The sequence below is a fragment of the Pituophis catenifer genome, unplaced genomic scaffold (assembly GCF_029215685.1).
Source record: "Pituophis catenifer annectens isolate HBS135680 unplaced genomic scaffold, rPitCat1.0.hap2 SCAF_17, whole genome shotgun sequence".
NCBI classification, from domain to species: Eukaryota; Metazoa; Chordata; class Lepidosauria; order Squamata; family Colubridae; genus Pituophis; species Pituophis catenifer.
The window spans coordinates 8,392,941-8,406,480 of record NW_027256897.1 but is presented as its reverse complement, the minus strand read 5'-3'; the positions used below and the strand labels follow the sequence as shown (position 1 = coordinate 8,406,480).

At 44.7% G+C, this 13,540-nt stretch overlaps 1 protein-coding gene across 2 annotated transcripts in view; it reads right to left on the bottom strand.

Annotated features, from left to right (window-relative positions):
* Window positions 1-1,582: 1,582 nt before the first annotated feature.
* GSN (gelsolin) overlaps window positions 1,583-13,540 on the bottom strand; it is a 47,556-nt gene continuing 35,598 nt past the window's right edge. For both annotated transcript variants that reach the window (XM_070955774.1, XM_070955773.1), the window contains exons 7-17: window positions 12,225-12,357; window positions 12,001-12,089; window positions 11,063-11,278; window positions 9,178-9,311; window positions 7,388-7,478; window positions 6,810-6,980; window positions 6,107-6,281; window positions 5,475-5,599; window positions 3,774-3,851; window positions 2,578-2,638; window positions 1,583-1,885 (exon numbers count right to left, since the gene is read on the bottom strand). In XM_070955774.1, coding sequence (XP_070811875.1) covers window positions 1,716-1,885; window positions 2,578-2,638; window positions 3,774-3,851; window positions 5,475-5,599; window positions 6,107-6,281; window positions 6,810-6,980; window positions 7,388-7,478; window positions 9,178-9,311; window positions 11,063-11,278; window positions 12,001-12,089; window positions 12,225-12,357 — 1,443 coding nt within the window. In that variant the 3' untranslated portion in view covers window positions 1,583-1,715. The remainder of the gene's footprint in view (window positions 1,886-2,577; window positions 2,639-3,773; window positions 3,852-5,474; window positions 5,600-6,106; window positions 6,282-6,809; window positions 6,981-7,387; window positions 7,479-9,177; window positions 9,312-11,062; window positions 11,279-12,000; window positions 12,090-12,224; window positions 12,358-13,540) is intronic.

Below are 13,540 nucleotides of genomic sequence, written 5' to 3'. Positions count from 1 at the left end.
CCCAGTTCCGCAGAGAAGGATTGAGAAGGAAGCCCATTAAGAGAAGCCGTATCTCCAGAACGTGGGCTACTACGGGAAGAAATCAGGGTCCTTCAAACTCTGAAGGCCACCTTAGAAGACGTAGGGGTAGATGTATTTGTTGGTTTTTAACATTTGATGTTGTTGCTATGGTTCTCCCACCCCCAAAACCCCAATAAAATTTAAAGGAAGAGATTTATCTTGGCAGCTGGTCCTCTGTGGTGGTTGAGTTCAGAAGTGATGGATGCTTGTTAGCAAAAAGATTGGTGCGAGAGCCATGGTTTCTTCATGGTTTGGTGAATAGAATATGTGGAGGGGGGGTTGTGGACGCTTTTCTTTCGGCACGCCACGACAAAAAGGTTAGCCATCACCGGACTAAACAATAACTCAATTCCTATAACCCAGTGATGGCGAACCTTTTCTCCACTGAGTGCCCAAACTGCACGCGTGTGCATGCCCAAACTGAAAGGTGCACGCGTGTGAGTGCGCACATGCACGAACATGCAAACTCGGGCATGCGTGGACATGTGTGCATGCACAGCAGAGATCCGAAGGCCAGCTGGCCAGCGGGAGGTGAGGCATCCCAACACCGGCAGCGCAGCAAGAGGTAAGATCTTTTTTTCCCTGTGAGCTTGTTTCTCTGCAAAGAACGAAACAGAAAGAAAGAAAGAAAGAAAGAAAGAAAGAAAGAAAGAAAGAAAGAAAGAAAGAAAGAAAGAAAGAAAGAAAGAAAGAAAGAAAGAAAAAGGAGAAAAGAAAAGTTCACGAAAGAAAAGCCGAGGTGGTGCAGTAGTTAGAGTGCAGTACTGCAGCTACTTCATCTGACTGCTAGTTCAGCAGATCAGCGGATCAAATCTCACCGGCTCAAGGTTGACTCAGCCTTCCATCCTTCCGAGGTGGGTAAAATGAGGACCCAGATTGTTGGGGGCAATATGCTATTTAGTATACTGTCTATGGTGTAAGCCGCCCAGAGTCCTCAGAGAGTGGGCGGCATAGAAATATGAATAATTAAAAAATTAAAAAAGCCACAGAGATCTGACCTGGGGTGACGATACACATGCCAGCAGAGAGGCTCTCCATGCCACCTCTGGCACGCCATAGATTCTCCATCATGGCTATAACTATTCATCATCATCATCTTTTAACAACTTCATAATCCCTTGCGGGGTGGAGTCTGGGCAACCGAATGGAGCTGAGTGTTTTACTGGCCGGATGCCCTTCCTGTCGCCAATGCGGAGTTTTGTTCAGCAGATATATTCTCCTTGTGCCCAGAGAGAGAGAAATATCTGCCTCTACCTAGGATTGAACTCACAGCCTCCTGATTGTGAGGCGAGAGCTCCACCTCTAGGCCACCGCACCACTCCCAATTCCTATAACCATTCTTCGTATGATTAGGGGGCTGGAGGCTAAAACATATGAAGAACGGTTACTTCTCTTCCAACATGCCCCAAAACTGGCAAAGCTTTTACTGATTCTATACAAGCTTTATTAAAGGCAGTTTTCTTTCAAAGCAGCAGCAAGGGGGTCAAAACGATACAGTTCGTGGACAGATCTCAGCTACTGATCAGCTTCTTGAGCTAATTTTTTTTAAATTTTATTTTAAAAGAAAAAAGTGCCTCTAGGAGATGGAAGGAGGCCTCAGAAGGCCACACACTTTCCTCCTTCCAACTGATAAAAAAAAGGAGAGATTTCTGTCTTCACACAGCCAGCTCCGCCAAAGCCCTCTCTAAAGGATCCACGTTCCAATAGTCGTCCTCCCAGCCCAGGAACCAGCCGGTGAAGGTCGGCGGTTCGAATCCTTGTCGGATGAGGGTGATGGGTGTCCGGCGATCGCGGTTGGCCGGGTCTGTCTCAATGTACCTCCGTGCTGTAAAAGATGCCACCAGGAGAAAACAGCATAGAAATAATCAGCATCAAATGTTTGTGTTGTGGCCCGCCAGCAGCCAGCAGAGCCGGTGGCAGATTCAGACAGTGAGGAGATTGGGGAGGAATATGGGCCAGTCCTGGAGTCTGGGGAGGGCTCTGCGTCAGAGGCAGAGATGGGGTCAGGGCCGTCTGACAGTTGTCAGCTGCCTTCGGAGTCGGACATCAGTGGGGCAGAAGAACAGCTGGATCCTGTTCCCAGTGTGCACATACGCAGAGCTGGCAGGAGAAGGGAACAGCTAAAGAACAAGGGTCGACTCAGGAGTAAAGCCACAGGTGGATGGTGAATGGCCCCTCCCAGAGGGAATAAAGAGGAGCAAAAGGGGAGGGGAGTTTGCAGGAGAAAATTAGTTTGCTTAATTGGTTCATGACTCTCAGAGAGTCCTTGCCAAGTTTTGAAGATATCGGCCTGGCAGCTCTCCAAGCCAGATAAGGTCTGTGAGTGTAAATTCTCCGTGGAAAAACTTTTGCTGGATGTGAATGAGAGGAATTCACAGTAACTTAATAAAAAGGGGGTTCTGTCGGGACAAGGAGTCTGCTTCATGCTCTTGGGAACGCCTTGGTCAGAACAGTTTGAGATGTTGACCTGCCAATGAAGAGTTGGATGATGAAAGGATTGAGGTGTGACCAACTAACCTGATGTTTGAGATTCTGTCTTCTCCTCTTCTTGGGCATCTTTTCCAACCCACACAAAGACCTTTGAAGAAAAAGCCAAATTAATTTCCTTACTATACATGCTATGGCCACCAGGGATGGTCAATTCTTCATCTCCATCTTATTCTGCCCATTGAGGTAGGTAGGAGATGGGAAGGGTTCCATAAAAGAGGGCTGGGTATCACTTTCAGGACCTTGGAGTCCCCCAAATACTTTTGTTTGAAAAAGACTGATTTAATTTAGTAAACTAAGTTTTGTACAGACTTTGTGTGTGCTACGTTCTTTGGGTCCATAGCTGGGGCAGAACATTCAATTCTCAACCAGCTGTGCTGTCTGGGGATTTCTGGGAGTTGAAGTCCACCCATCTTCTAGTCACCAAGGTTGAAAAACACTGGTCTAGACAATACATTTGGGCCTATTTATTGTGCCGTTGTTGAACTTTGTAATGATTATTTTATGAGTTTTAGAGATGCACCTGTAATTATTTTAAAAAACAACGACGACTGATCAATTGTATACTTAAAAAATAGAAATAGATGTTGATTTGCTGTTGGGTTACCGAGATTTTAAATTTTTGAAAACAAATGTTTAATGAAAACGATATTCGTTTTTCTCTGATTTCGGTTTTGACATTTTACAGATCTAGAAAAGAGGTTAAATATATTTTCTGAGGGCTAACACCACCTTAAGAAAGGCAAGAAACATTAAAGATAAAGGTAAAGGTTCCCCTCGCACATATGTGCTAGTCGTTCCCGACTCTAGGGGGCGGTGCTCATCTCCGTTTCAAAGCCGAAGAGCCAGCGCTGTCCGAAGACATTTCCATGGTCATGGGGCCGGCATGATTCAACGCCAAAGACGCACAGAACGCTGTTCCCTTCCCACCAAAGGTGGTCCCTGTTTTTCTACTGGCATTTTTTACGTGCTTTCGAACTGCTAGGTTGGCAGAAGCTGGGACAAGGAACGGGAGCTCACCCTATTCTGCAGCACTAGGGATTCGAACCGCTGAACTGCCGACCTTTCGATCGACAAGCTCAGCGTCTTAGCCACTGAGGCACCGCGTCCCTTTTAAGGGTTAGGGCTAGGGCAACATTATGGCCCTTTAATAATACTTTTGCTATAGATGCTTTCATGGTGCAGAGCAGAACAAAATTCCATTTATTAATGAGTAGGGTACTTACCTGATCCCAGGTATCTAAAAGCATGACGTCATCTGTTGCCAAGTCATCTTGAGTCAACTCCCCAGGTACTTCTTCAATCTAAGAAGTTTGAAATGGAAAATGTATTTATGTAACAATAAGATTCAGGGATTTCGTTCTCCGGCATGAACCTGACAGGTGATCCCAAGAGAAGAAACTTCCCAAGTGAATCCAGAACGTTGAAAATCATCAACCGTCTCTGAATTCCCAAGAGGTTTTAAATTTATTGACTTATATTGGTTATTTTCAATCTATTGGCCACCTCACTCCGGGGGACGCTGGATGGTAAATCCCCATCCTGTTCAACATTTAGTCTTCTTTAATGATCCAGTGCTTCTGAGATAGGTAACTCCTGTATTTAAAGACTGATTTTTTTTCTTAAATTTTGGAACTAATACCCAGCTATCAAGACTAGGAACCTTAAGTAGTCTTCTCAGTGGTGAAATTCAAAATTTTTCCCTACAGATTCTGTGGGTGTGGCTTGGTGGCCATGTGACTGGGTGGGCATGGCTTGGTGGGAAAACCAACTATCACACTTTACACAAAAATAAACACAAAAGCTACACAACTGACTTACACACAATGCAAAAGCAGCTGGACTTCACACAAAATGGCCCCTGCAACAAGCCGGAACCTCACAGAATCACATGGAGCTCAAAAACAATCACACTTTACACAAAAATACCATTTTGGGCAATAGGTAGTAAAAAAAATGCTTTAAAAAGTAAGAAAAAAGTTCCAACGATCGTGTGGCACAGCTGATTGTCACAGCTGATCTTTGGAACCTTTTTTTTTTTTAAAAGCATGTTTTTACTACCGGTTCGGGTGAACCAGTAGCACTTTAACTACCGGTTCAGGCAAACCGGCCCGAACCGGTAGCATTTCACCCCTGAGTCTTTTCCATTGTTCCGTCCTCCCTAAATTTTTCTGAATTGGGGGCAACATCCTTGTGGGCATGACTGACCCTACTATTCAAAGAAGAATCTCAACTGTCTACTTCAAGGGAGTGGCCAGACATTTCAACCCCACACCCGCTTCCTAATTGAGTTTAAGTGGTGTAATGTGGTAGGGATAAGAGCAGGATAGTGGCCTAGTGGTGAAGACGCTTGTCGCCTCCCACTTGGAAGGCTGAGAGTTCAATCCTAGGTAGCAGCAGATATTCCTCTCCTAGGAGGCAAAAAAAAAAATATCTGCTGTGAACTCCACATAGGCATCAAGTAGGGCATCCGGCCAGTAAATGCTCAGCTACCTCCAGTCGCCCCACTCTACCTTGAATTAAGAAATTACAGACTCGTAAAATGCAGTAGGGATAATCTGTGAATCACATCTAGGATCACCAATATAGCCAAATTATTTGGTGTGGTTTTGGGCTGTCTCAAGGAGGAGAATGTCAGGATGAAGCTTCTGTGAGATGGAAGATCCAGTTTTCACAGTTCATCCTCCCCCAAGAGGCCACACTGCATCAAAATTGAACCATTTTGCTATCAAGGTTTGGAAGGAATTCCTCTCAAGAAGCTTTGCCCATTCTTATGACCTCAACACACTTCCATTGGTGATGCCTGTCACCCTGTAGTTATTAGGCACGGTGGCAAGTAGTTCCTTAGTTGGAAAGTGATCCATCTGTAGTATAGAGTTTGCAGAATGTGTGTTAACTCGCCAACCAAGTTAGCTTCAGGAACTCACCGTGAAACGTCCACTCTTGTTGGAGCAGGCAAAGAGGCGAGGGGGGTGAGCGTCCATCTTCTTATCCTTCAGCCGTGGGGAAGTGCGGTAGGCAGCCCTTCCACCAAGAGCTTCCCAGAAGCTTTCTGCAAAATAAAAGAACAGAGAACCGGCTGCTAAAATTTTTGGATCCCACCCCTGGGACAGAAGATAAGTGTTATTCAACCTGTGTTGAATCGAGGGGGTCCTTGGTGCTCTCAGAGCTTGCTTTTATTTTTCTTGCAGACGTTTCATTACCCAAACTAGGTAACATCATCAGTGCTACAGGTTGACTTGGAGATTCGTAGGCAATGAAAATATCACGCAATGGGAAACTGGCCAGTTTTTAAAGGATTCTTTTGGAAAGATAGAAAACGTTGAGGTTCACTGGATCCAACTCAACGCAGCACGGGATAAAAATGATGACCTTTTCCCAACATCATTTTTTTAAGCTGTAGTTTGTTGAACAAGACTCATGGACTTGGGTTTTTCCTTCCTCCCACAGCCCACCGTAAGTGGATTCACACATTACGGTGCACCACGACTGAAGAAACCACTTTTTCTTCAGCATGAGGTGTGAACCTGACTTTTAATTTCAGACATGCATTTCAAACCTGGCTCTCGGCCTTCAGCAACCTGAGTTGCCTGCACTCTCAAAACTTTCAGTAGCTCCTGGGCTCCTGATTTTTCGGTGTTGCTGGCTCCCTGGCCCACCCAGACATAAGCAGTAGTTGGGGTCTTCAAGACAAAGACGTCATTGGAATTCAGTTCTTTAGCAGCTGGGCTGATCTGTAAAAATATGAAAATGACATCGTGTCAACTGGCATCTTATGCTGGCTTGTGCTTCGCTGCTATGCGGTGAATGAAGGGGAGGAATGCTTGGGGAAATTAAAGTAAGTGCCGTATCTGCTCGAGACGCTGCCTCAAGGTCACCCAGCTGGAAGGAGGAGGGAGCTACATACCAATCTACGTTTGAAGTGACCGTTATGGAAACATCTTGCCTGAACCTGATTGATGATATGGGGTTGGGCAATGAGATATAGTTAAGAGAAGAAAAAGTAGAATTTAGAGATTTTGGCATGCGATTCTCAGATCCGGTTTTGCAATTCTGCAATATACTTGATCTCTAATAAACTATACCTTTCTCAACAAAAGGAGCCAAGGACCATTTCTATTTAGAGGCTTAACTAATGGCAGGTCTAGTCTGGGATTAATGCCTACCAAGGCTCACAAGCAAGATGAATACCATATTGGCTCCATTTTATTGATATCTTGGTCTTTGTTGTCCTCAAATTCCGTATTTCATAAATCATGTACCTCAACAGCCCGGGTTGCCCCAGATGTGCTGGAACGGACTTGGAAGAGGCGTGTTGGAGCCGGGCTGGTCTGACCACCTTCTCTGGAAGTGCCGCCTTGGAATATGATCAGTGGTTTCCCACCAAAGATGCTCGTGAGGTGAGGGGGCTCTTTGCCCTGGATCACTCGTTTCTATCAAGGAAAAGAAAAACGGGGTCAGTTTCCATCTAGTTTTCTGAGCAGAAGTGACAAATCTCCAGGGATAAGTGTTCAACTTTCAGATTTCCCTCTGGAATTTTAGTCATGCTTGAATGGAAGATCTGGATCTTTTCAAAGTATTTAAGACAGCGTGAATCTGTGTTGATCCCTCGTCTCTTTCTTCCTCTTCTCTTGAGTCTTGAGTGCTGCAGAAACTCTGCCTTATCCAACGTCCATTCTGCATCTTGTCCCTTTCTCTACTTGGGCCTCTGATGTGTTTGCCTCTCACGGATGGTCTCACTGGTTCTCCTCCGCCTTGGTTGAGAAGACCCTTGAGGTCACGTCCAACTCTATCCTTCTAAGCGTCCCACCTTGAGAAGGTGAGGTTTCGTTGTTTTTACCTGCACTGCAGTTCCTCCCAGCTGTTCATCCAGTTGGACGGTAAGAAAAGCCGAGGTGGTAATCTCATCTTGGGTGGAATCTGCCCCCTGCCTGGGTAAGAAGAAAAAGAAGACAAACTTGCAAATGGGTAAATACAAATGTACTTTTCAAACTTGTTAGTCAGAAGCGACCCAGCAATAAAACCCAGTTAATAGAAGCAATCATTCCATCCTGGTTTCACATGATAACAGCTGCAGAACTCAAAGACTTGGTTCACTCCATGGGAAGAGGTTTTAAGGCTGTCATTCATGCTAAAGGTTACCCAACGAAGTATTAACTGACATGGTGATCATTTTTGTATATCTTGTTTTTTTCTACGTGTTTCACTTTTCTTCTTTGTACTATAGGTGCTATTCTAATAGCAAATCCTTCATAAAGGTCATGGCATTACATTCTTGATTAAACTATCTTTCCATTGATATATAATTTTATGGTACTACTAAAAAAAAAAAGTGGTGTTATAAGCTAGTTTTAGTAAATACACTTTACCCAAAAGGTTTCCACAATTTTGGCCACTACTGTATATCTAACCATCATCTCTTGCCCTTTTTAATATTTCAACTCTTATTGACTTTTTGACAAATCTCCCATGTTCCTCCCTTGGCTGATTCTTTTCTGTGCTGGTGAGAAACGCTTCTAAACAAAGCCTCACGTTACAACACCCCCCGCCCTTTCGTATTTTCTAATAATATTTTTTCTTTTAAGAAGAAAAGCTGCTGCAGAAACATTCTTGCAAATAAAAAGGAAGCCAGCTTTACTCTTTCACTGGCAGCATTCTTGTTTTAAAAGCAAAAGGAGCGAGAGTCCAGAGTCCAGAAACAAAACAAAATTTGTCAAGGTGAGCTCAGAACTTTTGTAAGTCTCCCTTGCCCATACTTAATTTGATAGCTTATCAGTAACCTTGACTATCACTAAGGGTTGTATATTTTTTTATTCTTGATGAATGTATTTTATTCTCCTTATGTACACTGAGAGCATATACACCAAAGACAAATTCCTTGCGTGCCAATCACACTTTGTCAACAAAGAATTCCATTCTATTTTATTCTATTCTATGCTATGCTATGCTATGCTATGCTATGCTATGCTATGCTATGCTATGCTATGCTATGCTATGCTATGCTATGCTATGCTATTCATTCTCCATTCCACTTCTACTCTACTCTACTCTACTCTACTCTACTCTACTCTACTCTACTCTACTCTACTCTACTCTACTCATTCTTCATTCCTCTTCATTCCACTTCTACTCTACTTACTCTATTCTACTCTACTCTATTAATTCTATATTCTGTTCCATTCCATTCCATTCCATCCCATTCCATTCCATTCCATTCCATTCCATTCCATTCCATTCCATTCCATCCATTCCATTCCATTCCACTCCACTCCTCCACTCCACTCCACTCCACTCCACTCCACTCCACTCCATTCCATTCTATTCATTCTCCATTCCACTTCTACTCTACTCTACTCTACTCTACTCTACTCTACTCTACTTTACTCTACTCTACTCATTCTTCATTCCTCTTCATTCCACTTCTACTCTACTTACTCTACTCTAATCTACTCTACTCTATTAATTCTATATTCTGTTCCACTCCACTCCACTCCACTCCACTCCACTCCACTCCACTCCACTCCACTCCACTCCACTCCACTCCACTCCACTCCACTCCATTCCATTCTATTCTATATTCTACTCTACTCTACTCTATTCTAATCTATTCAAAAGTAGAAGCTGTCTTACCAAGTATAGATGATTTTCCCTTGCTTGTTCCCGTGCCTGTAATTGTACAGGATGATATAACTGTCGCCGCCATAGAACTGGCCGTAAGTCGCAGGATCTACAGGTACTTTACCAGAACCTTCTATTCTCCAGATCTGCAGAAAGAGGAGAAGGAACAAGAACCAGGTCAGGTCAGTTGGAGAAGAACAGAAAATGGGAAAACGGGTGGAGAGCGGGGGGGGGGGCTGTTGTGTGTTTTGTAAGTCGTTGAACAAAATACCCTCTTGAGGTTTCCTTGCAGGGAAGCAAATGTCATCAACAAATCAGTTAACTTTTGGAGTTAAAGCAGGAGGGAACCTCTTGGCTTCTCCTCCCGGGTTTCTCATTTGAGTTTCGAACACAGCTACTGAATGCGAAGAGGGAGGCCAGAACCTCCCTCTTCGCATTTTTTGTTTTGTTTTGTTTTCATTCTTCAGATAGCTCATAGATTTACCTGTTAGTTTTCTAGCCTGCTTTTCGGGCAGGAACCGAAAGCAGCAGATCTAATGATCCATCCTGTTCCCCCCACCATTATCATAGCAACCCCATGAGGTGCATTTGTCTGAGAGACAGAGACAGAGAGATAGATAAAGAGACCGAGACAGACAGACGGAAAGACAGAGATAGACAGACAGCGACAGAGACAGACAGATAGAGAAATAGACAAAGACAGACAGATAGACAGAGATAGAGAGACAGATAGAAAAATAGAGACAGAGAGACAGAGACAGAGAAAGAGACAGACAGACAGAGAAATAGCCAAAGACAGACAGATAAACAGAGACAGAGACAGAGAGACAGAGAGAGAAAAAGACAGAGACAGACAGATAGACAGAGATAGAGAGACAGATAAAGAGACAGATAGAGACAGAGAGGCAGACAGATAGAGAAATAGCCAAAGACAGACAGAGAGAGATAAACAGAGATAGAGAGACAGATAGAGAAAGAGACAGACAGAGAACTAGCCAAAAACAGACGGATAGACCGACACAAAGATAGACAGAGACAGATAGAGAAATAGATAGAGACATACAGATAGACAGAGACAGAGACAGAGAGACAGATAGAGACAGAGAAAGAGACAGATAGACAGAGACATAGCCAAATACAGACAAATAGACAGACACAGAGAGAGAGAGAGATAGAAAGAGAGAGGGAGGGAGAGAGAGAAACTGGCCAAAGTCTCTCAGGAAGTTTCCATGGTTGAGGAGAGACAGGAATCTGAACTTCCCGGGTGGACATCCAACACAATTACCGTGCCACACTGCCTAGTCATCAGTATTAAACACCGGCCATTTCCACTTCTGAATCTTACTGAACCACAGTTTCAGCATAGTTATAAATTGATGAAATATTTGCATGGAATGAGCAGTTTTTTTCCAGTGTGCAGCGTGAAGCTTTTCCCTAACTCTGCCCTCACCGGGAAGTTCGGTGTATGCTCCTTCGGTTCCTATTCTTAACACACTGCCCCACAGTGTCACCTAGTGGAGAAAGTGAGAAAGCTCAGGGTGACTGCTGGACGGTTCTACTAACTAAGGGACTAGCCTGGCCTGGCTTGGAATTCTGGGAAACATAGTTCCAGTGCACCTGGCTGGGCATTGGTTGAGGGATGGACTTCCCTACTGTAAGCCATTCTCTCCTTTTCTGTCATGGCCAACTTATGGAAATCCTCCATCTCAGTGTACAGGTTGAAATGAGGGGTCCCTTGTGGGGGAGATGACAGGGATGTTTGCTACCGGTTCTCCGAGCCACCCGCCGCCATCACTACTGGATCGGGCGATCTGGTCCGAACCAGGAGCATTTCACCCCTGCTTTAGCCCAAAAAGAGTAGCTGTTCTGCTCCACCAGCCTCCCAAGACTTCCTTACCTGTTTTTCTCCGGTGCCATCGTCTTCCATGCCGTGTTGGGCTGCCATGGTTGGCGAGGTGTGCAGTGTGGCTGCATCGAAAGGTATTTGCTCAATTTTGGCCACGTGGCCAGAGACATAAGCCACCCCCAGGCCCTCCGTCTGGTCCCTGTCGCGCCAGTTCTTGAAGAATTGCTTGAACAGAGGGGTCTCCCCGCCGTCTGGGAGGACTTGGATCTGAAAGGAAAGAAAACCGTAAGCGTGAGCCGTGGCGGCGCGGTGGTTAAAAGGCAGTACTGCAGGCTACTTCTGCTGACTGCCGGCTGCCAGCAATTCGGCAGTTTGATTTTCACTGGCTGAAGGTTGATTTGGTTTTCTGTCCCTCTGAGGTCGGTAAAATGGGGATCCAGATTGTTGGGGGAAAGATGCTGACTCTGTAAACCGCTTAGAGAGGGCTGTGAAGCACTGTGAAGCGGTATATAAGTCTAAGTGCTATGGCTATTGCTTCCTTCCTTCCCTCCCTTCTTTCTCTCCCTCCCTTTTCTCCTTCCTTCCTTCCTTCCTTCCTTCCTTCCTTCCTTCCTTCCTTCCTTCCTTCTCAACAGGCCACTTTGGACGATGCCACGGACGACTGGGGCATAAAAGTGGAACGGATGGAAATCAAGGATGTGAAGTTACTGGTCTTTCTTCTTTGGTGGTGCAGTGGTTAGAATGCAGTATTGCAGGCTAACTCTGCCCACTGCCAGCAGTTCGATCCTGACCAGTTTAAGATTGATTCAGCTATCCATCCTTCCGAGATCGGTAAAATGAGGACTCAGATTGTTGGGGGGGGGGGGCAACACCTGGCCAAAGTCTCCCAGGGAGCATCCATGGTTGAGGAGGATCTATTTTCCCATAGATCCTAAAGTTTACTTTCTAATGGCAGGTGAGCTAGAGATACGTTTCCTTCCATCGCTTACCTGGGTATGTCTTGGATAAGTCATCTTGCTGATGAACTCAGAAGCAGTTTTAAGAGCGGCTTTCCTTTCTTCAGAATTGGCATTTCTCCCTGTTATTAACACGGGAGGAAACAGAGATAGGTATTATTTATCCAGGTGTATTATGCTTATATAGGGACGTGGTGGCTCAGTGGCTGAGATGCTGAGCTTCTAAGTCAAACACGTGTTTGGCTTTCGTTTGTTACCTTTCCAGACAAAAATTTTGCCGTCAGTGCCGTGGTCCAGAATGAAGCAATCGTCGGAAATCAGGGCTGCTTGGGAGAAGGGGTTCTCGTCGGCCACCAAGGAAACAGCCATGTTGCCTGCACCGTTGGAGACCTGTAGCAAAAACACAAGCCTTGGTAGTACAGTGGTTTAATGCACCCTGTTATTAACCCAGCTGTCTGCAATTTCTGCAGGTTCGAATCTTACCAGGCTCAAGGTTGACTCAGCCTTCCATCCTTTCTAAGGTAGGTAAAATGAGGACCCAGTTCATGGGGGCAATAAGCTGACTTTGTATAAATATACAAAAGTATGAAGGCTATTGCTTAACGCATTGTAAGCCGCCCTGAGTCTCCGGAGAAGGGCGGCATATAAATCAAATTTAAAAAAAAAAAAAAAAATTAAAAAAAAAAAAAGCCCAGATGTTTTTTGTTTTTTTTACCCACTTGGAAACCAAAAGTTAACACCTCCCTGATCTGGAGTCCCTGAATCGTGTCGTCCCTTGTCCAGAAATTTATTTTTATTTATTTATTTTATTTATATTTATATGCCGCCCTTCTCCGGAGACTCAGGGCGGCTTACAGTGCGTTAAGCAATATGAAATGAAGCTGAATGAGGTTTACTTTGGAGTAGGCGCATATGATGATGACCCTGGAATCTGCTCTGTGTTGGACTTCATACATCGAATGCAAGGAAATATCCTAAGTGTTGTATCTTACGATTCTTGATGAATGTATTTTTTCTATGTACACTGGGAGCTTATGCACCGAAGGCAAATTCCTTGTGTGCCATAGGTTCGCGTGCCATAGATTCGCCATCACGGTTCTAGAGGAACAATCGGTTCAGGATTTTGCATTCTGAATCTGGGCGTGTAAAATTTGCACTACTTAAATGCCAGGCATATTCCTGAATATGTCTCCTTGCAGTGATTGCAACGTTACCCACAACAGAAAGTACAATCCGTAGGGAGAAGTTTCATCATCTGTATTTAAATAGTAGAGTTTAATTTAGTGGCCCAAAGGTAAACTTTGTATTTGCTTTGGTGCAATTCAATTTTTGGCCTGCAGCCCTCGGCATTCTACTCGAGAACTATGTTTGTAGACTTTCACAGATTTAACAGATTAACGGAGTTGGAAGGGACTTTGCAGGTCATCGAGTCCAACTCCCTGTCCAAGCGGGAGACCCTACATCTGCCTCTACCTAGGATCAAACTCACAACCTCCTGATTGTGAGGCAAGAGCTCCACCTCTAGGCCACCGGGTCTCACAGCCCATCTCCTGAAGCCCCCGTGTCATAGTTC